Source organism: Neophocaena asiaeorientalis, unplaced genomic scaffold (genome assembly GCF_003031525.2).
Source record: "Neophocaena asiaeorientalis asiaeorientalis breed wild unplaced genomic scaffold, Neophocaena_asiaeorientalis_V1.1 scaffold134, whole genome shotgun sequence".
Taxonomy (NCBI): domain Eukaryota; kingdom Metazoa; phylum Chordata; class Mammalia; order Artiodactyla; family Phocoenidae; genus Neophocaena; species Neophocaena asiaeorientalis.
In genome coordinates this window covers 4,097,785-4,124,702 of record NW_020185339.1, presented here as the reverse complement: position 1 = coordinate 4,124,702, position 26,918 = coordinate 4,097,785, and the positions used below count along the sequence as shown (strand labels likewise).

At 36.5% G+C, this 26,918-nt stretch overlaps 1 protein-coding gene across 6 annotated transcripts in view; it reads left to right on the top strand.

Annotated features, from left to right (window-relative positions):
* PTPRQ (protein tyrosine phosphatase receptor type Q) overlaps positions 1–26,918 on the top strand; it is a 205,234-nt gene that overhangs the window by 108,736 nt on the left and 69,580 nt on the right. For all 6 annotated transcript variants that reach the window (XM_024737186.1, XM_024737185.1, XM_024737184.1 and 3 more), the window contains 2 exons: positions 4,320–4,643; positions 22,380–22,501. In XM_024737186.1, coding sequence (XP_024592954.1) covers positions 4,320–4,643; positions 22,380–22,501 — 446 coding nt within the window. The remainder of the gene's footprint in view (positions 1–4,319; positions 4,644–22,379; positions 22,502–26,918) is intronic.

Sequence of the window (26,918 nt, the reverse complement as noted above, 5' to 3'; positions counted from 1 at the left end):
CTTTTCCCCTGGGAAGTTACATCTTATCTGTCAGATCTCTGATTAAATTATAATTCATCAGGAAAACCTTTCCTGACCATCTATCTAAATCAAGTCTCCTGTTATACCCTCTTATTCATTTGTTCCTACTTTCAAAAATATTTATTAAATGCCTCTTGTGTTCCAAGAATTAATCTAGACCTTCAGAGACATAATCTAATTATGGTTGGCATTCATATATGTATATAATATGTAAATAAACATATATTTTGGAGTAATTGCTCAATCTTTTTTATTAATATGAATGCAGAATAAAAACCTTTCTAGTTCTTCGGTATAAATGTTGGAGTAAAGTGGAGAGGAAAATAGGATTAGGACTATTCGAGGTGGGTGTTCAGTGTAGAATTAGGATTTATAGGAAGGTAGATATCTGTTCAAAATAATGAAGGCTGTACAAACTAATAGAGCGATCTGGAAATCAATTTTAAAATAAAGCCCCTCAAGATTTTGCTCTGTATATTTAAGAACAAGCTAGATAAGTAGAGATTGGTCATTTGGCAGAGTGAAGTTGTATTATATTAGTTTTCTATTGCTGTGTCATGAATTATCACAAACTTAGTGACTTAAAACAACACCCATTGGGCTTCCCTGGTGGCGCAGTGGTTGAGAGTCCGTCTGCCGATGCAGGGGACACGGGTTTGTGCCCCGGTCTGGGAAGATACCACATGCCGCGGAGCGGCTGGGCCCATGAGCCATGGCCGCTGGGCCTGCGCGTCCGGAGCCTGTGCTCCGCAACGGGAGAGGCCACAACAGTGAGAGGCCCGTGTACCACACACAAAAAAAAGCACCCATTTATTAGAGCACAGCTCTGTAGGTCAGAGTCTGGGTATGCTGTGCCTGGATTCTCTACTCAGAGTCTCACAAGGTCAAATCAAGTTATCCATGGGCTGTGTTCTCATGTGGAGTACAGGTCCTCGTCCAAGCTCACATGGTTGCAGCAGAATTCAGTTTCTTACAGTTCTAGGACTGAGATCCCCAATTCCTGGTTGGCTTTTAGCCAAGGGCTGTCCTCAGCTGCTAAATATGTCCTGGTGGCCCCTTCCTTCTTCAAAGCCAGCAGTGGAGAAATGTTTGTACATTGAATCTAATCTCTTGCTTAGAATACTTAACTTCCTCTTTTGTAACTACCCAAAGAAAACTCTCTGCTTTTAAAGGACTCATTATAAATCAGGCCCACTGGATTATCTCTCCTTATTTTAAAGTAAACTGATTTGAATTCTTAATTACAGCTGCAAAATTTTTTTTTGCATCAGTACCTATCAGCGTTTGGTTGAAAAACTGGAAGGGGTGTAGGTACCAAAATTCTTGGGGGACATCTGCCTCCATAAAGGTCAGACGTAACAAGACAGGTTGACCAAGATGATCTCTAAGTTTCCTTCAGATTCTGATTCTGTGATCTTCTGATTCATTTGCCTGTTCTATGGATTCTACCACCAAAACAGATCTAAAAATTCACCTCTTTCCTATTGCTATCATTTTATTTCTTCTTTGCTGAACAAATCAAATATTCTATGAATTTGTCCCTTTTCCTGTTTGCAGTTATCAGACTGGACTTGATAAAATGCACTGCTGAACATCTGATTCTGTCACCTTGACAGCTTTCCATTGCCTGAGAAGCTATCTATGATCTTGTGCCATAGTATGTCCTCAGACTATTTCTCTTTGTCATTGCCAGTGTCAATTATAAGCTGTAAACTTGACTTAGATCACACTACCCACCTCTTCTTGAATCTCTACCTTTACTATTAGTGAAATCTCCTCTCACATGCAGCCTTTTCTCTTAACACTTTTCCTGAACCCCCAAATCAGTCATATTTCTCTGCTTTGTGTTAGAATATTTTGAAAATGTGCCTTATCTCCAAGAGGTCTGAATTCAAACTAGTAGCTGAAGGATTTCAATAAATTACGGAAACTCTACTTTTTAGTCAATTCTAAAACTTCTTCCTCTATAAAGGTAATTGTTCCTTAAAATAACTTTTTCTCTCATTGCTCTTATGTATAACTAAAGATAGTGTGTTGTAAGTCATATTATAAGTGTTCTGTTTGTAGAGCTACCTTTTTAAAGGTTACTGTTCAATTAAATACAGTAAGATTTGATGATAAATATTAGTATTTGAAAACAGAGTAATTGAATCTGATCCCATGGCTTTAAGTAATTTACTACTTGTTTTCCATTGCATTAGACTTTCTCTTCTTTTCCAGGTTTAGGCAAATTTACAAGCAATAGGTCTGTAGATAGTTCAGTAAAAAATTAAGAGGAAATCCAAATTTTTAACTCAAGTCCAGATCTCCCTACAGAACTCCAGACTCATGCATCCATCTATTATTTGACATCTCCTTCTGGGTATCTGATAGGCATTTCCAAGTTAACATGCTCAAAATAAATTCTTAATCTTACTTGCCAAAGCTTACTTCTTTCAGTCATCCCCTTCTTGGTTAAGTGACTTCGTCTTTCTGTTTGCTCAACCCGAAGACCTTAAAGCTTTCTTCTACTCCTTTCTCTCTGTTATACTTGACATGTCACACAGCAGCAAATCCTGTCGGCTCTCCTGCAAATTACATTCAGAATCTGAATACTTGCTTTCATTTCTGCTGCTGCAGTCCTGCCTCATGCCATCCTGATCTCTTGTGTTGACACTGCAGTAGCCTACTAATTACTCTCCCTGTTTTCATCCTTCTCTCCCTTGTCTAGTCTCAACACAGTAGCTAGAGTGAAAACATACGTCAGAGCCTGTAACTCCTCTGCTCATGTGAAAGTCTTAAAGTTCTACAATGTCGTATATAATCAAGCCTTCGGTGTTTCTTCTCAGACCTCACGTCCTACTAGCCACGCTAGCCTCTTTTTTATTCTTCAGATATACCAGGCATGATTCCAACATAGGGCCTGTAATCACACATTCCCCCCTGCTGGGAATGTTCTTCCTCCAGTCACATGGTTAGTTTCCCCACCTTCATCAGGAACTTCATGTCTCCTAATCAGTCACGCTTTCTTTTTTTTTTTAGCCAAGGGCTGTCCTCATTTCATTATCCTTGAACTCTTTCTCCTTTTTCCCTTTCTTATTTTTTTCCATAACACTAATCATCATCCAAAATACTGTATATAATACTTATTTATACTTGTGTTGTATATAAACCTCTGGAATGTAAATTACACCAGGGTAGGGACTTTTGTCTATTTTGTTCATTGTATTCCCAGCACCTACAGTAGTACTTGGCATAAATTAGATGCTCATTAGGTATTTATTGAAATCTGAACCAATATGATATGTTTAGGAATAAATGACCTTTTTACGAATGAATTTTCTAACTCATTAATTTTCTTATCTTTACTGCACATATTAACATATAGTTTTTATGAATTGTGTAATTTTCATACAAGTCATTGTTATCAGTCTCCCTATCTCAGCCTTCTGAGAAAAGGTCCTTGCACATATACAAGGACAGGCATGAAAAAAGTGCCCATGTCACTTAATTCATTGTTCTTTTATATTTCTAAGCATAACACACTTATATTATTATTCTTGTCTAATAAGTGACTGTTTCTTGAAAACAAGACATAAGCCTATGTATCTTGATTTCCTAACACCAGCCTCAGAGCCTGACACATGGTATGAATATAGCAAACCAGTGGTTAATACGAAATCTAATAAATGACTCCAAGTAGGACCATGTGAGTGTAGGTGATATACAGATACCTTATTCTGTGTATTAATGTCAGTGTGCTTGATGATGTTCTAGAAAGGGTTATACTAATTTTAAATATGTGCAAGATAAAATTGTATAGATTATTAATTCATTTAATAATCTTGTTTATTTAAGTTATTTTATAATCAACATCTACTATATGTAAGACGTGTTTGTGTCTATCTAGTCATTTAAATATAAGAACGTCTTTCTTGGGAACTGAATATTAAAAACTCAGACCCTTCCTCGGAAAGTACATAGGATTATATGAGCATGCAATTTTTCTTTGTACCAGTGCTTATATAAGGAACCAAAGTAAGTTTTTATAAGTAAATTGTGAGTGAATTTGGGAGCAAAATTAGGAAGAAAAACATCACAACTGTTTTGTCCCCTAATCCTTTGGACCATTGCTCTGTGAAGCATCACCTTAAGTTTCTGCTTATTAAATGTGGGGATATTAATCTAAGGGCAGTTGTAATAAGAGATCACCACTACGTGCATAGTAAAGAAATATTTGTAAATCCCATTTCTCCCTCCTGTTCACACAATGTTTGGTAATTCCAATTGTTTTCCATTTTTTTCCCTTCAACTTTTAGTTCCCAGCACTCCCACAAATATTGCTTTTTCTGATGTTCAGTCAACTAGTGCAACATTGACATGGATGAGACCTGACACTATCTTTGGCTACTTCCAAAATTATAAGATTACCACTCAACTTCGGGCTCAAAAATGCAGAGAATGGGAATCTGAAGAATGTGTTGAATATCAAAAAATTCAATACCTCTACGAAGCTGACCTAACTGAAGAGACAGTATATGATTTAAAGAAATTTAGATGGTATAGATTCCAAGTGGCTGCCAGCACCAATGCCGGCTATGGCGATGCTTCAAATTGGATATCTACACAAACCCTGCCTGGTCGTAAGTATTGTTCTGTATGTGTATATATACTTCTGCATTCAAGAAAAAGCTCTTTAAATATTTTTCCATAGGAATCATTCAAAATATAGGTAAAGATTGCTCTTGTAACTTTAAAATATAGGTAAAGATTGCTCTTGTAACTTTAGTTTTATATTTTAAAATTAACTGGTCGCCCTAATTGCTTAAACATCATTAACCATAATAGCATTTATTTTTTCTTAATTGAATCCCTGAAATTCAATTTCAGTCATTATTAGGGCTTTTCGCAAACTCCCAGAGTGGTACCAAGGTCCTAGAGTCTTATATTGTAACAAAAAGCATTATGATCCTCTAAGTGGTCTGTCATTAGGCTATACTGATAGCCATCAAGTACCCTTCATCTATGCCTACATCTCCCCCTCATATCTGGAAGCTCTGCTGCTTTTATGCCAGGCTTTACCATGTTTTCAGTGACTTTAGGCTTACACACACACATAGAGTTTCAGTGATAAATAGATGCTGTTGTAGACCTTTATAAACAGTGAAATAAACTTTGATCTAGAGGTTTTATTTTTTAGGTTGCCAAATGTGTATCTTCTTACTATTCCCCAGAGTACCTGGCATAATGTTTATATAGTAAATGTTCAATGAATGTTTGTTACTGCAATTCAACATTTGAGACAGAATCCAGACAACTCAGCCTTCAACACAGTCGTCCAACCTCTCTTCTTTGTGGCTCTTGGACTCTTGATTTCTGTGAGATCTGCTCTTCTGGTTTTTCTCTCACCTCCCTGATAGCTCTTTCTCAGTCTGTTTTGCTTATTCTCTCTCTCTCTCTCTCTCTCTCATTTTTAAAATCTAAGTGTTGGAGTGTTCAGAGATAATATACTTGGCCCTTTTCTTTTTTTCTTTTTCATTGGCCCTTTTCTTTATCAACACACAACCCCTATGAGATCTTACCTTAAGTGACCTTATCCTGTCCTATGGCTTTAAAGTCTACTTATATAGTGATTATTCTCAAGTATCTATTTCCAGTTCTGATTGCTCCCTGGAACCCAATCAGTATATTTAACTGACATCATTGGGAAGGTGTGTCTAATATCCTCTCAAAATTAACGTAGTCTAAACACTAAGTCTCATCGTCCGAAGGCAGAAAATGAAAATTTAGGCAATGTTCTTTTCCTCTTCTACTCCGCCAATGATTTATTTCAACCATGCTATCTAAACACATCCCTCCATTTGCATTACCAGCATATTAGTCCTATCCTTCATTACTGCTACCACTGCGTTAACCTGACCTCCTTAGCTTTCACGCTGACCTTTTAAAATGTAAATCAGATGATGTCACTTCCTTGTTTAAAGCCTTTCAGTGAATTTCCATTGCTCTTGGAATAAGATTTAAATTTCTTAACATGATTAACAAAGCCCTATGTGACTTGGCTCTTACCTAACACTCTAACCTCATCCATAATCATTTTCCCACTTACCATTATCCTCCACTCATACTGGATATTTTTTGTGTTGTTTGAACACACGAAAGTACTAGAACTTGGCCCTGTTCGTTTGGATTGGAATGTTTTTCCACGTCTGTCTTTGCATGAGCAGCTTTTTATAATGTATACTTCTACTTGAATGATTCCTGCTAAGAATGAATTTCCTTGACCACCCAATCTAAAAGAGCCATACAGTTTTTTCTAGAATATCATCTTATCTTAATGAAAATTTATAATTACCTGATCATTTTTTAGTTATATGTATTTGCTTATTTTTAGAAGGTGTCTTGACCATTGCTGTTTCTTTATTGGCTAGAATGGTGCCTGGCAACAGTAGGCACTCCATAAATATTTCCTGAACGCGTTAAACTTGATTAAATAAGCTAAAATGGGGGAGGCAGAATGAACTGTTTTCCAGTGCAGGGGATAGAGAGGATGATAGTGCCATAAAAAAGAAAAGGAAGATATGGAAAAATCAAATCCAGGTTGCGTTTAGTCAGTAATTATGGTTATTTTGAGCCTGTTAACTTTGAGAAGAAATAACTATGATAATCTAATTGACTAGAAAACAGAAAGAAACAGATGCTTAGAGATTAGAACATAGGTAAAGTTCGGAATTTTAGTTGCTTCAGCCAGTAAGAATAACCAAAATTACAAGTGACCAGGGACAACTTGAAGTTACCTGAAGACATCACTCAGGTACCATAATGAATGAAGCAGGCTGATGTAAGGCGATTGAGAGTGGTGGAAACCTTGGCAGATTAACAGAACGTGCCATCTACAGGGGCAACCACTACTCGCCTCTGTCTGATTACTGTCTTATAGAGAAGTCATGCTATTAGGACTTAGGATGTTTTCAAAGAAATAGGAAAGTTAGATTTTTTAATGTGAAAATACTTAATTTCTTGCTGTAACAAGTTTTTAAAATTTAAAAACATTTAGTTTTTCAAACCAAACGTCCGTAGCCCACATCTGGCCTGTGGGCAGCTAATTTGTTACCTTTGATTAAAATAGACCATATGCCTGTGCACCTGCTGCCACTCAGGGTTCCCGTCCCACTCCTTAGGAGCGTCTCACTTGGACAGAAGCCTGCTACAGTGAGCCAGGAATTCGAATTTCTAAATGTATCATTTCCTCAAGTACTCTAGACAGGATGGTGGAAGATGTTCAATTAGCGTAAAACAACATATAATCTGACCAATTCAAAAGCTGGTAAATGAAACTGGGAAGTTGGATTTTTTTTTTTTTTTTTTTTTTTGCAGTACGCGGGCCTCTCACTGTTGTGGCCTCTGCCGTTGCGGAGCACAGGCTCCGGACGTGCAAGCTCAGCGGCCATGGCTCACAGGCCCTGCCGCTCTGCAGCATGTGGGATCCTCCCAGACCGGGGCACGAACCTGTGTCCCCTGCATCGGCAGGCGGACTGTTAACTACTGCGCCACCAGGGAAGCCCGGGAAGTTGGATTTTTAAAGAATCCCCCATTCTTATTCTGAAAATTTGAGAGTCTTTCTGCTTGAATGTCATTTCTTCCCCCCCCCCCGCTGGAGTCCCTCCACTTCCAACCCCACTTTAAGGTTTATGACCCACTCACTAGAATTTGGTCATTTTCAATTCCCTACTACTCCACTTTGCCTATTCTAGTTTAAAAGAATAATGGTAGAATATTTCAAATATTTCACAATCGGTGTGAGCTTTTTAAAAAATAAATAGCATTATTTTTCTAGTTTTATTAGGATGTGTTCCTTTGCCATCGGTGGTTAGTTGGTTGATTTGTTAGTTCTTGATGGAATGGAGAGGATAATCTTGGCTTCTTTTTCACCCCAGCTCCCAGATCTTTACTTGATGACTAATCGAAAGAGTGCCTTCGTATGGAGTACCAGTTTGACTTTTATCTGGTACTTTTCTTCTCTCTCGGTCTGGTATCTCACTGCCACAATTTGACTTCTCCATCAGAGAGTACTTGGGTGTGAAAAAAATTTATCAGTAGTTAAGTAGATTTTCTATGCTACTCCTATTCCCTTTTATTGTTCTTTATCCTTAAGGACTAATTTTCTACTCTGTTCTTTATCAATAAGATTTAAGGGGATACATGGAAAGTTGCCTTTCTACCACTGTGATTAAGAGAGAAAAGTGAAAAGATTTATATATTTCAGAATTTGTTACAACAGACTTACTATTTTTCTTGGCATTCTCAAACATTAGCTTTTCAGCTGAGTAGTCATATGGGGGTGGTAATAATAAATTAATTTTGAAAGTTATGAGAATGAGTTGGTCACTCTTCATTTAGTCTCAGAAATGAAAGGGACATTTTTCTAATGATAAATGTATTTGAATTTCATAAGTGTATGGTAAAAAAGTTTTATTTATTAAGCCAAGGAGAGATACTCTGAGGTGGCATTTGATATGAAAGACAGAAAGACACTACATATATTATTGCAAGACAATATATATAGTGAACTACTAACATATTGTATAAGAATATGAGAAATAAGAACAGTCAAGCAACAAAAATCTTGAAGAGTAGTAATGTTTTTAAGATTGAAAGCAAGTAATGCTTAGATGTTGATTCTACATACCAAAGATGAAAAGCATGACAGACATTTTGCAAACATAAAAAGTAATCTGGATGAAGAAATTTAATACGGTTTTTTATGTCATTGATTCCAAAAAAGTGTTACGTTGTTTTATAAGAAAATAAAACAATGAAAATGAATGATTCCTCTGAATTATGGAAAACACTAAACAACAGTATAACTTAGTATAAAATCACTATTTCAGATTTGTGCATGTTACTCTAATAGCATCAAGTTGTGCCCAAGCACTTATTCCCAGAACTTCTTATCAAAACCTGGAGCTTCTTTGATAAGGAGCCTAGCAATTGATAGCTAGTTTGAGGTCAGATTATTCAACATTTGAATAGCTCAAAGAAGAAGACCACCCAGTTGGAATAATAAATATTATATGATGTTCTCAAATGACTTGTAGAATAAGAAAATATGTTGTATTAACTCTCTCTGAGCTCATAAAGAAGAGCACTCAAATTGAAGATGCAGGGAGCAAAGCTGGAATGCAAGCTGAGAATTACATTGGGTTACTGTCTGAATCTAGATCTGCCACTGTACACTGGAGTGAATAAAAGAAACAGCTCAAGCTAGCATTTCTTTCTCCCACATACTCTGATCTAGATAATTGAAACCAAATTGTTTTTCTGCTTAAATCATCTGTATAATAGCCATTACTCTGTACTTCATGCTAAGTGTGCAGAGATACAAACATAAGCACAGAAATTACAAATGGCAGAAATATTTAACTTGAAACATTAAAGTCTTATAGCTTATTTTACTCATCTCTTATTTTTCTGATTATCCTTATACTCAAAAGCAATTTGTGTGTGGGGGAGGAATGCACAATGGAAGCTGTTAAATATCTCTGTGGTACACAATAGGTACTTATAATGCGGAGGGAATGTACAACTTTAAAAGAGTGTGGGTGTGAAATTTAGTATGGAGTGAAATGGGACTCTCATAATGTGCATCTCCGATAGACCACCAGGACTGGAAGACAGCAAGAAAGGAAAATTCCTGGGGTAACACTTAGGTTGTGAAAACCACGGGATACCATACTCATGAGGAATTTTAACTACCCAAACATCTGTTAGGTTAAAAAAAATTCAGCAAAACATGCCTCATCAAAGAAGCTTCCAAGGAATGCAACTTTATGATTTAAAAAGAAGAAAAACCAAATAGAGGGCAAAGCACTCCTTAACATTTTTAAAAATGAGACATTGTTGATGAGTTACTATATATTCAATTATTTTTCTTCATATATTCTAAATGGTATAATGCACTTATAGTGTGGTGAAGGCTATCATAACAGAGGTAGGTATTCTCCTTTCTATAAAGAAGCAATTATATAATGATAAGAAGAGATGTTAGCCATAAATAAATAGGAAAATATAATTCATGACATGAAGAAGCCCATTTTGTGGCAGTGGGTTTTTAGAATAGGCTCTATCCTGGTGCCAGTAAAGGAATTGAATATAATTTATTCTAGACATGATGGTTGTACTTCTGCAAAATTAATTATATGCTGTTGAAAGTCTTCTAAGTTAGTTGCCTAAGACTCCCAAATGTGTAATTCAAGATGACATCTCTCTCTCTTCTAGACCTGTAGATTGAAGTTACTGGTATGACCACTTAGGTTTCCACAGACATCTCAAACCCCATATTACCACTGTTCCTGCCCCACTGCAAGCCTCCTCCTACCTGTGTGTTCCCTGTTTCAGTGTATTGTACCATTGTTCGTCTGATTGTTCAAGCCAGCAATCTAGGAATCATTCTTAATTCTTTTTAGCCTTTCCCACCCCCAAGTGCATACCTAACTCCTACTGACTTTCCCTTCTAAATATTTCTTGAATTTGTTTATGTTTCTCTGTTAAGGCTCCCTAAATTCAGCTGTCTCCTAGATTATTACAAAAGATATCTAAATGGTCTTTCTGTTCCCATTTCCTCTACCCTCCACCTGAACCTAGTTTTTGAATACACCTATCTATTATTCCTCTGCTTAAAATCTGATAGTTTTCTATTTTCCTGTTGTGTAAAAATTATATTTTTAGTATGCTCTATATGGTTATTTATGATTTTTGTTCATATTCCCCACACGTACTTTGCTCTTTCTCCTTTGTGCTCCAGAGAAAGAGCAAAGTATGTGTGTTCTTTCTTACTGTCCTTTCCGTCCTCTTTTGGAGACCAACTGCCTCTTCTTTGCAAAGGAGACCAAATATCTCCTTTGCAAAGCCTTCTATAAATTCCTCTTCCCACTCCCACCTTCCAAAAATTGTTTCTAAACACTGAACGTATTACATCATAATTGTTTATCTCTCTCTCTTGTCGAACTCTGAGCTCCTTACAGGCAGAGATGACAGGTGATCATGTCTTATGTATGTTTCTAATCTTCATGCCTATTCAATATCTAAGACTAAATGAATATGACATTTGGACTCAAGGAAGACATTTGACTTTAATTGGAAAATATTTCAATGTCAAAATTCTCCATATTGCAAAAATGTACAAATTTTCTTCAGATTTTCTTTCTGACTATAGCTTGTCTTTCAAATATTTACATGGTTATTGTCAAAATTAAAATTCTCCTGGTCAGTTTCCATTCATGTTTGACATGTTCAGCTTCTTTTATTTCACAAAACCAGTTTATTTTATTTTACTTTATTTTATTTTATGTATTTATGTATTTATTTATTTATTGGTTGGTTGGTTGTAAAGGAGAGATTGCTTTATTCAGGAGGCCAGCAACCTGGGGAGAAGGCAGACTCATATCCAAGAACCACTCCCAAGATTCTGCTTGACCATGAAAGTTTTTAAAGGGAGAAGGGGAAGTTAATCGCAGTTAATCATTTGGGGAAGGGGTGTCAAGAGTCTTATCTTCCACTGTGTGCAGATTTTCTTCTGATTGGTTGGTGGTGAGGTAACAGGGTGTTGCTTCAGGAATTATACTCTGCCTGAAGTTACCACCTTCCACCTGGGTGGGGGCCTTAGTTTGATTTTAGATGCTATCACTTTCAAAGTAGTCTCCCAACCAGTTGTTAGTGCCCCAAAAGTTGTCGCAAAGAAACGGCACAGAAGATGTCCCCAACGGTGTTGACAATGAGCAGGAGTTGGTCTAGCTGGTCTCAGGACTTAATGAAGCTCAGGTTCTTGATGTCGCATTGCAGAAAGAATTCAGTGAGAGACAAAGTGATGGGGAAGAAGTGGATTTATTTAGAGAGAAACACACTCCACGGACGGAGTGTGGGCCATCTCAGAAGGTGAGAAAGACCCAGTCTATTTTATATTGTTGATTTTTTTTCTTTTTCATTAATTAACATAAGTTTGAATTACTGCATGTAGAAAAGAAATCTGCTCATAATAAATTGAGGAGGATTTCAGACAATGAAAGAAAATAATAAATGCCTATTTCAGAGTGGATTGAAGCTTTAATAGTATCAAAATGATTAACTGAGATAATAAACTGTGATTGATAGTCCATGAAGAAAACAAAGGAGACCAATGTATAAATTTGGGTTGCTAAGTATAATTACAAAGAGAGGATATTTACATGAAATCATAATTTAAAGAACATAATAGTAAGCATGTAAAATTGTCTATTAAAGCATTCAACTGTATACTTAAAAGAGCTTTTGCCAGGTTATTAAACAGCTTTCCATAATATAAATAAAAATATTTTGAAATCCTATTACATAAGCATGTATTTTTCAGCAAAATCACTAAAAATCAAAGGATAAGAATGATCACTGTATTATTTTTTAAATCATCAATATTATAGAAAGCCTGGGGTTTTTTTTCTTTAATCTTATATGCTTTTATTGCCCATATCGGGGTTTCTTTCAGTTTATTTGGATTTCTGTGAGATGAACCATTCAAGGTACATGAAAAGACATAAGTATGCCTCTAGAAAGCCTGGTTATTAAAAGAATAAAAGAAGAAACAATCTTTCTCCCAATAATAGCTACCTGTATTTTATCTTTTAAAAATTCAATGAATTCTCCCACTTTCTCATCTCAAACTTCAAATTTCATGTTGAATTGAATTGATTTTGACTTTTCTGAGAATCTTCTTTCTCTTGGTTTAGAAAGAAGTGTGAAGTACATTTCATTCTTTGTGATTTCTGGTCATTAACCTCAGTTCAGGCCTGCCTCAGTATTAGGCCCTAGGCCAACAAATTTTCAGCTCTGTTTTCTTCTGCATTTATTAAGGAAGAAGGGAGAACTCTGATTTGACTATGGAAAACTCCCATTTCTGAAGAACCATAGGATTGCTATGTCTGGTAGTTGAGGGCACCTTTTGATTGGGCACAGTACCTGAGCTGAGACTCCTTGGCTGGATAGTTAAGAATAATGACAGAAATAGCTAAGCTTATCAGGTGTTTATTATGTGCTGGTACTATTCTAAGAACTATACACACATTGATTTATTCATGAACCTCATTTTCTAGGTTAGAGCCTGTGCTCTTAGATCTTGACAAAGACTTGGGTAAAGCCTCATGGTGGTATGAAAGTACTAAGAGATGGAAGGGTGCTAAGTAGTATACAAAGAGAAGATAGGTGAAACCCTAATTTAAAGGAACTAACAGAATGCATGTAAAATTAAACTATTTAATAAAGCATTCAACTCTTTTTTAAAAATTTTTTTATTGAAGTATAGTTGGTTTACAACATTGTGTTAATTTCTGCTGTACAGCAAAATGATTCAGTTGTATATACATTCTTCTTTATATTCTTTTCCATTATGATTTATCATAGGATATTGAATATAGTTCTCTGTGCTATACAGTAGGACCTTGTTGTTTATCCATTCCATATATAATAGCTATAACCCCAACCTCCCACTCAGTCCCTCCCCCAACCCCCTCCCCCTTGGCTTGTGGTTACAAGTCTATTCTCTATGTCCATGAGTCTCCTTCTGTTTCACAGATAGGTTCATTTGTGTCATATTTTAGATTGCATATATAAGTGATATCATATGGTATCTTTATGATTTAGTTAACTTAGTATGATAATCTAAGTATGATAATCTCTACTTGCATCCATGTTGCTGCAAATGGCATTATTTCATTCTTTTTTATGGCTGAGTAGTATTCCATTGTATATATGTACTACATCTTCTTTATCCATCTGTCAGTGGACATTTAGGTTGTTCCCATGTCTTGACTGTTGTGAACAGTGCTGCTGTGAACATAAAGGTGCAGGTATCTTTTTGAATTAGAGTTTTGTCTGGATATATGCCAGGAGTGGGAGTGCTGGATCATATGGTAATTCTGTTTTTTGTTTCCTGAGGAAACTCCATACTGTTTTCCACAGTTGCTGTAACAACTTACATTCCCACCAACAGTGTAGGAAGTTTCCCTTTTCTCCACACCCTCTCCAGCATTTATTTTTTGTAGATTTTTGATGATGGCCATTCTGACCGGTGTGAGGTGATACCTCATTGTAGTTTCTATTTGCATTTCTCTAATAATTAGTGATGTTGAACATCTTTTCATGTGCCTATTGGCCATTTGTATTTCTTCTTTGGAGAAATGTCTATGTAGATCTTCTGCCCATTTTTCAATTGGGTTGTTTTTTTGTTGTTGAGTTGTATAAGCTGTTTGTATGCTTTGGAAATTAAGCCCTTGTCAGTCGCATCATTTGCAAATATTTTCTCCCATTCTGTAGGTTATCTTTTTGTTTTGTTTACAGTTTCCTTTGCTGTGCAAAAGCTTGTAAGTTTGATTAGGTGAACTCTATATTTATTTTCAAAAAAAACAAAAACAAAAAACTTTTGCCAGGTTGTTAAGCAAGTTTTCCAGAATATAAATAAAAATAATTAGAAATCCCCATTTGCATGAACAAGTGGAATGTCTTTTTCAGCAAAGCACTAAAAACCAAACAGTTAAAGGAAACTTAAAGGATAATCAGTATGTGGCATTATTAGCTTTGAAAACTGAGACTAAGAAAGACCTGGAGATATTGTACAAGCTTCTGATACATGATCCAACCATCTCCATTCCCAAACAAATTAAATGGGACTTGCCCTAACACACATAACCTCTAACTACACTTTTAGTTTCTCTTCTCTTTAATTATACCCTTGATAGTTATTTTACCCTGATTATACCTGCATACAATGCATGGGAGAATGAAGTAGCAGTGTTTATCCCAGCCCTAACACTCTGTAATGGTGATGGCCTTATCTGAATTATTCCAGGTTGCTCCTGCACATAGCTTCAAGGTACCATAGAAATGATGATGTTTTCTTATGTTCTTACGGAACATGATGACCTGTTATTACTCTAGAAACTTTGGGAATGAGAGGGAGTGATGGTAGGGAGAAAACCTCTTCATCGTTTATTCAGAATTAAAATACATGAAAGGCACAAGGAGACCAGTGTGTGGAGTGTCTGTTAGCTGGATGCAAGTTTCCATGTTTATCACCAGCTCCCAAGCCCTCCACCACTAACTACATTCCCAGTCTTCACAGAAACAGTAATCCCCCTTTCTAACCTTGTTACCAAGAGTTCTAATCATTGGTACCTGATCTGAAGAGCAGTGCCACTGCTTTTTCCAATAGTACGTTGATGTTACAGAGCAGTGGCTCTTAAACTTGTACCACGAGCATTAGAATCATCAGGAGGGCTTGTTAAAACACGGAGTGCTAGGCCCTACCCAGGTCTTCTGATTCAGTAAGTCAGGGGTGTGATCTCAGAATTTGCTTTTCTAACAACTTCCCAGGTAATATTGATGCTGCTGGTTTGAAGACCACATTTTTGAGAACCACTGTTGTAGAAAGTTGTTTTATGAACATAATGCTACTCTAGAAAAAGTTGTATTATCTGATCCTAAAAGCAGTGGAACTAATATGAGAATATTTCCATTCTTACCTGGCATGGCTAGTATTGGAAGTGAGAGTTTTTTTGTATTTTGTATTTTTTTCCACCTAAGCTAACCTGAAATGACTTAGAAAATTATTCATTCAGCATCAAAGAAAATGGTCATACAATGAAGTCTAATACTGTGGGCATCCATCAATCATTCTCAGTACTCATCAAACAGTCTAATAGGTCAGATTCTTACGATTGTAATAGTTGCCCATTGTGCTACTATCTTGCTGTTGGGAAATCTAACTGTAAAACAAAATTAAAATCTTGTAAAAGGGTAGGAAATATTTCATACACCAACAGTAGTATCTCATACTGGGCAGTGAAATCACTGGGCTCTAGGGAAACATTCAACACCAGTGAAGGATAGCCAATTAGTGCAGTATTGTAACCAGTCGGATGTGACCTGAGATGCTCTTGGCCTCCATCAATATGGTCAATCTAATCGCTGAACTTCTTCAGGGCTCTTGATACCCTGAATTATTTAAGATGTAAGGAAGCCACCCGAACCACCCAGCCAATTAGATTTTGTTTAGTCCTGAGAGACATCTAAGAGCAAATTCCTTCAGGTATGGTGAATCTAAGGCAACTCACAGTCCTAGAGGCTGTTAATACTTGTATAAGCTGAGAAAGAATGGGAGTCCTTCATTTAGTGATGACAGTAGATAGGAATCTGATGGTCCAGTGTACCACATCCTGAAACTAAAGTACCCTGAAGGGAAGGACCTTTAAATAAACTTGAAATGAACTTAAATTCAAATAGATGTGCAGACAATCTAAATCATACATGTGTACAGAGCTCAATATTTTTTGTCTTGTGAGTTGCTGTCAGGTCATTTATTTATTTATGCTTATTCTTTAGGAAGGTCACTACAGCATGCATTAAAAACCAGAGTATTTTCTACAACATTTTTCATCATTAAATAAAATTTACAGGGATCTGCAGAAGGCAAAGTTTCTAATAACTCTTTGAATGTGCTTATTCTGAAAGTGTAGTATTAGACACACCAAAATTTGATGGTTCTTAATCAAAGTGTCATAGACTTGGGGGCATTCAAACTTTTATATGTACTAGGCATAATGATGGTCTATCCAGACTCACCTTTCAGCTAACACACTTAGCATGGGGACACAGATGGATGGGAAAGATGACCCTGACCCACATAAGACCTACATTCCTGTGCAAGGATAGAAGCATGATAATCAGGAAATGATGGTTGTTAGTTACAGAAAATGCATTATTGCGAAAACCAGGGGAAAAGTGCTTATGAGAGGAAGTGATTGGATTATGGGGAATGAGAGAATAAGGATAGATCATTCCTACTGAGTAAATTGCTGTGATTTATAAGAGAAAGGGTATAGTGATATCTTGGCCTACTACTGACTAGATTCATTTCACAAACAATCCTAAATCAGAATGTGACAGTTTATGGAGAGACAAAGTCTCCCAAAGATGCTTATATATTACTAAGCTTTTAAACTGGCATATTTTCAGTTCCCCATACCTTTACTGCTTTAAGCTTCCTTTATTTTGATTGTTGACATTCATAATTGTAATTTTGTATTCCCCCTTATGTAACTCTAATAATAGTTTACTACACACTGGAATAAAAGAAAAAAATAATACTGAATTATTTTATTATGCATTTTTGGAATTTTGATAAATTCCAAGAGAAAATTGCATAAAAGAAACTTGAAAATGTTATTTGCTTAAAGGTACATTATAATATTTGGACAATATTAAAATAATTAGATACTATTTTATAGTATACTTTGAGCATTTGGTGTTCTAAATATTTCTCTTAAAATATCCGTGAATTAATCAAATGTTTATCTTTCATTGCTTTACACAGATGAAATATATATTCAGTTATATATTATGTGCATATAATATATTCATATCAGTTTAGTTAGGTATGTGTTTACTTTTTTTAATTTCAGATTTAGGAGTTCTTATTCCATCATATTATAATTCTTTAAGAATATAGATTAATATAATATGTTCTAAGAGAAATATTTCATAAAGGATTTAACACAGGGAACACTTGTGTAACAAAACAGGCAATTTTATCAAGTATACTGAAAATGCAAATGTTATTAAGAGAATCTGATTGTTTCTTAAAAAAGAAAGAAAAAAAACACTTTAGGAAAGTTCAAGAATTAAAGCACAGCTCAGCGAGGGGCTAAATACTTTGCCTTTTTATAATGATTGATTAGTGCATAGAACCTAAAATATTTAGTAGTTCAAGTGGTTAGTATGTATCATGAATGATCTTTGAATGTCGTTTTTCTGTCAGCTCTGCTTGGGGTACCAGACACTCCCTGATGAGGGCTTTGATTGCTGGTATTAAAGGAATGATTGCAGGGTTGACATTTTACTATGAAAGACGAGAAGTTGAAGCAAGGCGTCATACTGCTTTCTGAGCTGGTCTACAGACATGTTTGCAAGACTAGCCGAGGTTTTCCTTGGCGAATGGTTTTGGATCTGTCCTCATTTGAGACCCCAAAGATCCAGACTACAGAGCAGAAAAGACACAGACATAGAAGAATATTTCCAGAAAATATTTGTAAAAACAAGCTACCATCAACCTAGTCACAGAAAAATCTCATCGGCTTTCTTATCACAGAAAATTCTCAGTAAGCTGTCCATGTTATCTGGGCAACAATAATGCACCACCTTGCCTGCCTGCTAGAATGAGTTAGGTTTAAAAGTGTAATCCCGACAGCCATCGAGTTTATATATGTTATAGAGGTATAAGAATAACATTCTGGAGATAATCTGTCCTCTTTTGATATAATGAATTTTGGCCCATCTTCTTGGTATGAGTTAGATACCAAGCACCAAAATCTATAGAGGCTCCTTCTAGTTCATGATATTAGTTTATTAAACTACGGCGTTTATCTTTTTTGTCTGTGACAGCAGTTCTTAAAAGACCTTAGCCGTGGCATTAAAGGCCCTACACAATCTGGCCTCATTTCCTGTCTGACTTAACATTCTGACTTACTTGGCTTCAGCCCCACTGGAGTCCCTGTTATTCCTAGAACACACCAGGCACAGTCCTGTCTCAGGGTCTTTGCACTGGCCATTCTCCTCCCTGTGACACTCCTTCTTCAAACATTCCCATGCTCCCTCACCTCCTTCAAATCTTTGTTTAAATGTTACCTGTTTGGAGAGGCATAGCCTGACCACCATATTTTTTAAAATAGTAACTCCTATCTACATTCCCATCCCAATTACCCTGCTTCATTTTTTGTCATGGTACATATCACTTCCTAACATAGTATATCATTTATTTGTATGTTATATATTAATTTATATAATTTTTTAATAATATACTTATATATTATTTGTCTCCCTCCACTGAAATAGTGGTTCCATGATCTTTGTATCTTTGGTTTTCTTCTCTATTCCCAGCACCTCAAAAATGCCTGCCTTGAGTAGGTGTTCAATAAACAGTTGCTGAGTGAAGAAGAGTGGGTACATACTAGAAGCTCTGTATGGATAGGTCACTTCTATAAGTTTGGTGTCTTCCCAGTCCCTGGCACATAGAAGATGCTCAATAAATATTGATTGGATAAATGCATAAATTTCACCTAAAAGCCAACAGAACATTTTGGTAGAAATAAAGGAAAAGGTAGGCTAAAATATTTTCCTGTCTCATACCACTTGAAACGTGCAGCCTGTCAGAAAATTCTTCCTCTCCACAGTGGTCCACACAGAGCTAGAAGGCAGGTTTTGCAAAAACATTAATAAAGGATAAATAATTAATCAATAGCCACCTTAATAAAGCTTTACTTAGCTTCTAGCCCATCCCCTTTTACAGAGTCAAAGGCAGGAGACAGGCCATTGAAACCCACAAAACATCTTACATTTTTCAGAGCCATTTCTCCATGAGGAAAAGTATATAATGATGATCAGTAATGGTGTACCTAATCCTGAAGCCTATCCACTCCTTATTTCTAAGGAATATCCAGCTTGGGAAGGAAAGAGAGTTGCCACTTTTGAATATGGAGTGCATTATTCTGTGAGGGCATCCAAAAACAATTACGCTGGTGGCAGGAGACCTCCTGTAGCTCTCATTTGTTATGTGTATAGTTATCTAAATGAATTATGCTACAATTTGAGGCAGTTTTCCTAAATCTAGGACCCTAAAGTTAGAATAAGACTGAAGATCTCAGGACATGCAGGGTGTGTTTAAGTGCTGAGATTCCATGATCTCTCTACATTTAGTCACCAGAGAAATCATGTGCCTAATTCTGTCATTATTTTTAACACCTCTCAGCTTATCGTACCTCTGAATCCAGGAGCATCCCCTCCTCACTCTCTCCCCTGGAGACCATATAGACTGGATCTCTGAGTCAATGTTCAGAGTATTGCACAAAGTTCAGAAAAGGTACAAGTAGGAAGCATATGTTTGTCACCCCAAAAGCATTTTCCCACAGAAACTTTCTTATACATTTCCTAGAGTCCTCCATAGTAACATTTGATCATCTCTCTTGGAAACGTTCTAAGTACCAATAACTCATTCATAGTTCAAAGATTGTCACTACTATTAGCATCTTAAACAGCTACCTGGTGTTGAAATAAAACTTCTGTCTTTCTTCAGAGCCTGTGACTCACTTGAACCAGATATACTTGCCATATTTATACTATCCCAATTTGTAAGGAATTATCTGAAAAATTTTTAAAACCCTTTTCCATCTTGGTCCTGTCTCCCTGGTTCTAGGCTCATCTTTCCAGTTGCCAGGCAGGCATCTGAATCCTTGTGAGTATCTCAGACTTAATGAGTACAGACCAAATTTGTCATCTCCTGCCATAGTCTTATCCCTACCAAAACTAGTGTCTGTTCCTGAACGTGCTGTTGTTGTGAATTCTAGCAATACTCTCCCAGGATTAATACATGAGTCAGCTTTTACTGCATTCCTCTATTTCACATCTCATCTGCCCTTCAGTTCTTTTTATTAGATTTTCTAAGGGCTCTGGGATTCATCTCCTCCTATCTCTACCTACTGTCACTCTTCTACTTTTGGGTCTCATCAGATCTCACCTGGCTTTTTGGAAATAGCCTATCTGGACTCATTGCTTCAGAGCACATATCTTTTTTCATAGCTGCATCAGATTTCTTCCTAAATCATTAGAAAAATACTTCCCTTCTCAGAACTTTCAGTGACATCCCATTGTTTAAAGAATGAACTTCAAACACTTTAAGATAATCGAGTGCTCCCTAACTTAGTTCCCAAATGACTGCTTGAGGCTTGTTCCCTACCCTGTCCCTCCATTAATGCTGGTCTTTCTGTGATATCTCTATTCCTTAAATTTAGAGGTTCCGATTTCTTTTTTTTTTTTGTACCATGCATTCCTTGGACAGTCTGGTGAAGTGTGTGGACCCCTTCCTAGAGTTATATTTTTCAATTATAAAATAATAAGCATAAGATTAATGAGCGTAAGAAAGCCGTTCTGCAGAAATAATATTCTGCCTGTGGATCCCATTGTTTATATCTTTGTGGCTTTGCTTAGGACCTTCTTAGCAAAGAAGTGCCCCCAAACCTGCCCCTCTGATTATTGAAATCCTTCTCATGTTTCAAAGTCTATTCAATCCCCAGCTCCTCTCTGCAACTTTACCTTGACTCCCCACCCAACTGTACTCACCACTGTCTTTGCCGTCTCATAGTAGATTATTTGTATTTCTAATTAGTTCTTATCTTTACTTTGCCCTTTGTTATAATATTTTGTATTAATTTACAAAAAGGGCCAAACACTAAACTAATGGGCTACTTTCACACATTTTGTGTTCGCAGTTCTTTTTAAAACACTGTGAAGTATGCATATGAAGAGGAAACTGAGGTCCAGAAATTTTATTGTCTGGCCAAGATCATACAACTTGTTGCTGTTATAAATTTGAGGAAGTGAATATTTTCTCTTCTTCTTTACCCCTTCTCAGGATCTAAGGAATGATATTGTTCAGTAATGTTTGTTCATGTGGATTTAAAAATCAGAAATGCTGGGAAATACTCATCTCCCAATATTTAATATCCCTGGAATTGATGAGGGGCCGTGATAGGACAGGGATGTGTAAACAGTGTTTCTAGGTCAATGTCTATGTCAAAGTAACTGTGACTAAATCCTTCTTAACATACTGAAAACTCTTCTAATTCCTAGTAGTTTCACAAATTGAAATTTCAACACAGGTTTTCATCAGTCAGTTCCTTAAAATATTATTTCTTGTTTTGCACTCTTGAGGAAAGACAACAATAATAAAAGCAAGACAAATTAAAGAATTTGTTTGGAATCATAATGAACTCAGGAAATGTTTACATTTGTAATAATAAGATCAGTTGTATAACCTATTTCCTATGCTACCCCCTCAGTGAAAACAATAAACCAACCCAATTTATTGATACATTTGTAAGACAATACATTTTAAATATAATTCACTTGAACCAGTTCCACTTTTCTGTAGTCAAATATGTTTAGTTTCTGCAGGTTTTCCTAAAACAACATTGTTAAGCTAATTATTTTAAAATAAAATATTGATTTGTTCAAAAAGATTTATTTTAGCAATAGTAATGCTTTCTTTTCAAACTGTTATTTCAAGTTTAAAAATCATGTATTTACGACCATTAATTTCTCATATGGAAGTTCTTTATGCGTAGTAATTATTTTGAAAGTAATTACATCATTTGATTTGCCAATGCCTTTTAGCACGCTGTGAACTATAAATTTGTGTATAATTAATTCAGCATGATTATCCTTTTTTATGGTCTTTTCTATTATCGTATTGTGGCAAATACTAGCTTCAGTGTAGCAAGGTAATCGATTTTTTTCTATTTTCATAGCTCCAGATGGTCCTCCTGAAAATGTGTATGTAGTAGCAACATCACCTTTTAGCATCAACATCAGCTGGAGTGAACCTGCTGTCATTACTGGACCAACATTCTATTTGATAGATGTCAAATCGGTAAGGCGTGTCTTACCTTCTACAAAAAACAGTATAGAGCATGGTTAAGAATATAGGTTTTGGAACCAGACTTTGAATTTTAATCTCAGCTCTGTTAGGCAGCTTACTTAACTTGTTTGTCTTTCAGTGTCCACATCTGTAAAATAAAGATTGATAATACTACCCAGTGTAGAGAGATTTTGAGAGGACTGAGTTAGAAAATTTACCTAAAGAACTTAAAACATTGCCTGACGCATAGTAAGTGTTCAATAAATGTAAATAAAGTATTGTCACCATGGTTATTATTGTATTTATCGTCAGGGTATAGATGATGTATATAAACGAGGTTAAGTTGATAATAATATATTGGTTTAAAATACAGTGAAAACGAACTCAAAACATAAAAGGAGAACGGACAAGGCATTAGGAGAAATATCTCCCAAATAAGATAGCATCAGAGCTTAATTTTGAAAATAACTGAAGCAGAACATGAAAAGGAAATGGTAATAGAAGTTAGAATAATAGAAAAGTTAGCTTCCTTCAGGAAAAAGCAAGTAGTTCTGGAATCCTTGGTCAAAACTTTCAAGAAGAAAAGGCTGAGTGATGAGGCCAGATCAGGAGGCAGGCTTATAACATGTTATGGAGTGTGGGTTTCATGGTAAGGGCAGTGGGGTGCCAATTGTGGAATTAAAGCAGTGTTGGGATACAGATTTCTGTTTTACAGGATCAGTATGGGTGCATTGTAGAGAATAGTTTTAGAGAAGTCCTGGGGGTGCAAAATTAAATAAGGAGACAGGAAACTATAAGAGTAAAACTGGGGCTTCCCTGGTGGCTCAGTGGTTGAGAGTCCGCCTGCCAATGCAGGGGACACGGGTTCGTGCCCCGGTCCGGGAAGATCCCACATGCCGCAGAGCGGCTGGGCCCGTGAGCCACGGCCGCTGAGCCTGTGCGTCTGGAGCCTGTGCTCTGCAACGGGAGAGGCCACAACAGTGAGAGGCCCGCATAACACACACACACACACACACACACACAAAAGAGTAAAACTGAACAAGAAAAGAAGGACAGAGGAAATGGAGTGAGGAAAACAGAATGAAAAATAATTTAAAACTACAGGATTTGGTGAAAAAAATCTGTGGATGGTGAGTGAAGAGAATAATCAAGGATGACTTTAAGATATATGATTTGGAAAATTGTGAGGAGGAACAAATTTGTAGAGGAAAGGCATGAATTCAGTACTAGATGCACCAACTTTAAGATGCCTGGGAATCCTCCAGATGAAGATAGCCCATTAGCAGTTTTATTTGTGGATCTGTAGCTCCGGAGAGGAAGTTTGTATTCCCAGATTTGGGAACTGTTGGTGTTTCGATGATAGATGAAATAATATGAGTAGATGAGATTAACTACACAACATGTAAAGCCTCTTCTGTAAGAACTAACCTGAGGATAGTATCCTGGGGAATACAAACATTTAAATAAGATGTCCCTGAAGACACCAAATTGGAGTAGCCTTCCGGACAGAAGGAGACCCAAGCATGAGAGTCAAGCCTTTCACCTAAGACAGGGTGCTGCACGATGTGAATAATGCAGAGTTGTTATCTGGGGTTAGAATTGGAAAGATCTCCTTGCCAGCCTGCTTGAGCTTTACTGGACCTGATGAGCAGTCTCTTACAGTTGCGTCTAACACGTTAAATTAGGTAATTCATGGTGAATTCTCCTCTCCTTCTTGCTGTCTCTATCCATCCCTTGTTTAACTTTTATGATTTTTTTATGTCTTTATATTATTTCTTAAAGGAAATACTTCTTTCTCAAAAGACGTGTCATGATTAAGTCTTCAGTTTATGTTCCTTTTTTAGAGCATATCTGTGAAGATTTTTAGTTAATAATTAGCCAAAAATAATCAACACGAATGACAAATGCTCTGGGAATAGCATTAAAAGCAAATTATAAAATGTTAATGCTGGGGCTTCCCTGGTGGCACAGTGGTTGAGAGTCCGCCTGCCGATGCAGGGGACACGGGTTCGTGCCCCGGTCCAGGAGGATCCCACATGCCGTGGAGCAGCTGGGCCTGTGAGCCATGGCTGCTGAGCCTACAGGTCCAGAGCCTGTGCTCCGCAGCGGGAGAGGCCACAACAGTGAGAGGCCCGCGTACCGCAAAAAAAAAAAGTTAATGCTGTGCTCTATCAAGTAAAAGACACTTTATTAAGGAAAATAGCTCTCTCTTGGAATTTGGTTGTGTTTAAAGGAGAGAAAAATAAAACAGTAAAAATAGTGATTTATAACCTCATTCTCTTAGCATTCTTACTGAGATTAAAAATGAGCAAGGGAAAGAGAGAAGGATGGAAAGATAACTAATATTGTAATTGCTTATTTCAGTTACATATTAGCTCTTCATATGCATTGTATTATCATATCTAATAACATTTTGATGTAAATGTTATCATCTTCATTTTGCATAAAGGGGAACTGAGGCACAGAGATGAAAAATAACTTCTCAAATATTAAGACATGGCTAAAACCAGTAGACAATGGTGTGATGGAAAATAGGAAAACCCATCAAAAAGCAAGTAAAAATTGCCAAACTGAAATATATGCTCACCAAAACACCTTTGGATCAAAGATAGCAAAAATTCAAACAGATTCTAACACTTCAGAGTTTCCCTAGGATTCTTGGAACTAAGTTGTCATTTGTTCCTTCTTCCCTTCATTCTTTCAACACACTTTATGTTTTTAATTTTTATATTGGAGCATAGTTGATTAACAATGTTGTGTTAGTTTCAGGTGTACAGCAAAGTGATTCAGTTATACATATATACATGCATCTATTCTTTTTCAAATTCTTATCCCATTTAGGTTATTACAGAATATTGATATTGAGCAGAGTTCCCTGTGCTATGCAGTAGTTCCTTGTTGGTTATCTATTTTAAAAATAGCAATGTGTACATGTCAATCCCAAACTCCCAACACGCTTTTAAATACATTCAAATGCCAACATTGTGGTACGTGCTGGGTATGTAGAAGTGAACAAGTCTGACGTGGTCATTATCCTTATAGAGTTTATCTGCAGCTCATTTCATGAATATATAACTATCTACCTTCAAAAGTCATTGGCTCGCAGGCCAAAGAAGAACGTATATCACTGAATTTAGGACTTATGCTGCAGCCTGGCCTCTGCCAAATACTAACCGCAAGGGCATAAAACTCTTCCCTTAAAAGACTCAAATTAAGCAAAAATTGACAATCTTGAATAAAGATATATGGGCTCAGATATCATCCTGGATGATTCTGCTGGAAATTAATGCATTTTGTGGCCCTTTGTTTGTCGGCCCCTTTATTTTTTAACTTAGCAAATACTTAGTAGCTTCTTTCACCAAGACAAAGATGGAAAACAAAGTTCTGCTTCCAAGTAGCTCACACTCTAGAGAATGACACCAGAATATAAAGAGCTAGTTGTAGAGTATGAGGTATGCAGTCTTTTTTGGAATATAAACTAACAAAGTAATTAATTATGGGGGACATAATATATAGAGGAGACTGCACAGAGAAGACGAAATTTGTTCTGTTCTGGGATGTAAGAATTAAATGGGGGTGTACCAGGTGGGGAAGAGTGCAGGTGGGGCAGGCAAAGGAGAGGAAAATAGAACCAGAATCTAATTACTGACAGTGTATATGAAACAACCACACTTCAAAAAATATGGCAGACATTTCATCATCATAATCGATGATCAAATATGAGCAAACAAATCTGGAACTGATTGAAGGGAGATGATGGGTCAAAAAGGTCTGGGGTTTCAGTCCTGGGTAAGTGGACGAATATTAGTTAATGATAGTAGGTTTAGTGAAGAAAGAAAATGCATTTTTCCACATGCAGTATTTGAGGGCCCAGCATTCTTTTTGAACTTTACTGTATATTTTTTAAGATATAGTAGACCACATGCATGTTATTTCATGTTTTACTACTTGTTATCCATTTTTTAATGGAAGGCATTGGAATAATTTCGTTTTACTTTATAAGACCACGCCCCATGACTTGGTGTAGAGAGGTCTGGACTCTTCAAAGACCTGGGAGTAAATCCTGTCTCAGCTACCAAGTTGCTATGGAACCTTGAGGAATTCAGCTCAACTCAATAAAATCAGAGTTGAAATAGCTATAGTAGTCGGGCAAGGAACATCAAGGAACAGTCACAATGAAGCTTCAGTGATGAATTGGAGACCCCTGCCCCATTAGAGGAGTCACCTGTCACTCATCTCTAGATAATTGTTACCCAGCATGAATATAAGCCTAGTCATAGGGGAAATTTTAAAAGCCCGATTTGTATGAGATATTTAGATGTTGACAACTAATTAAATACTAAATACACACTTTCTACCAGTGGGTGCATGCACCCGATCAATTGGATTCCTACACTGATTGATTTGTTTTTCTGACATTTTAGAAGTG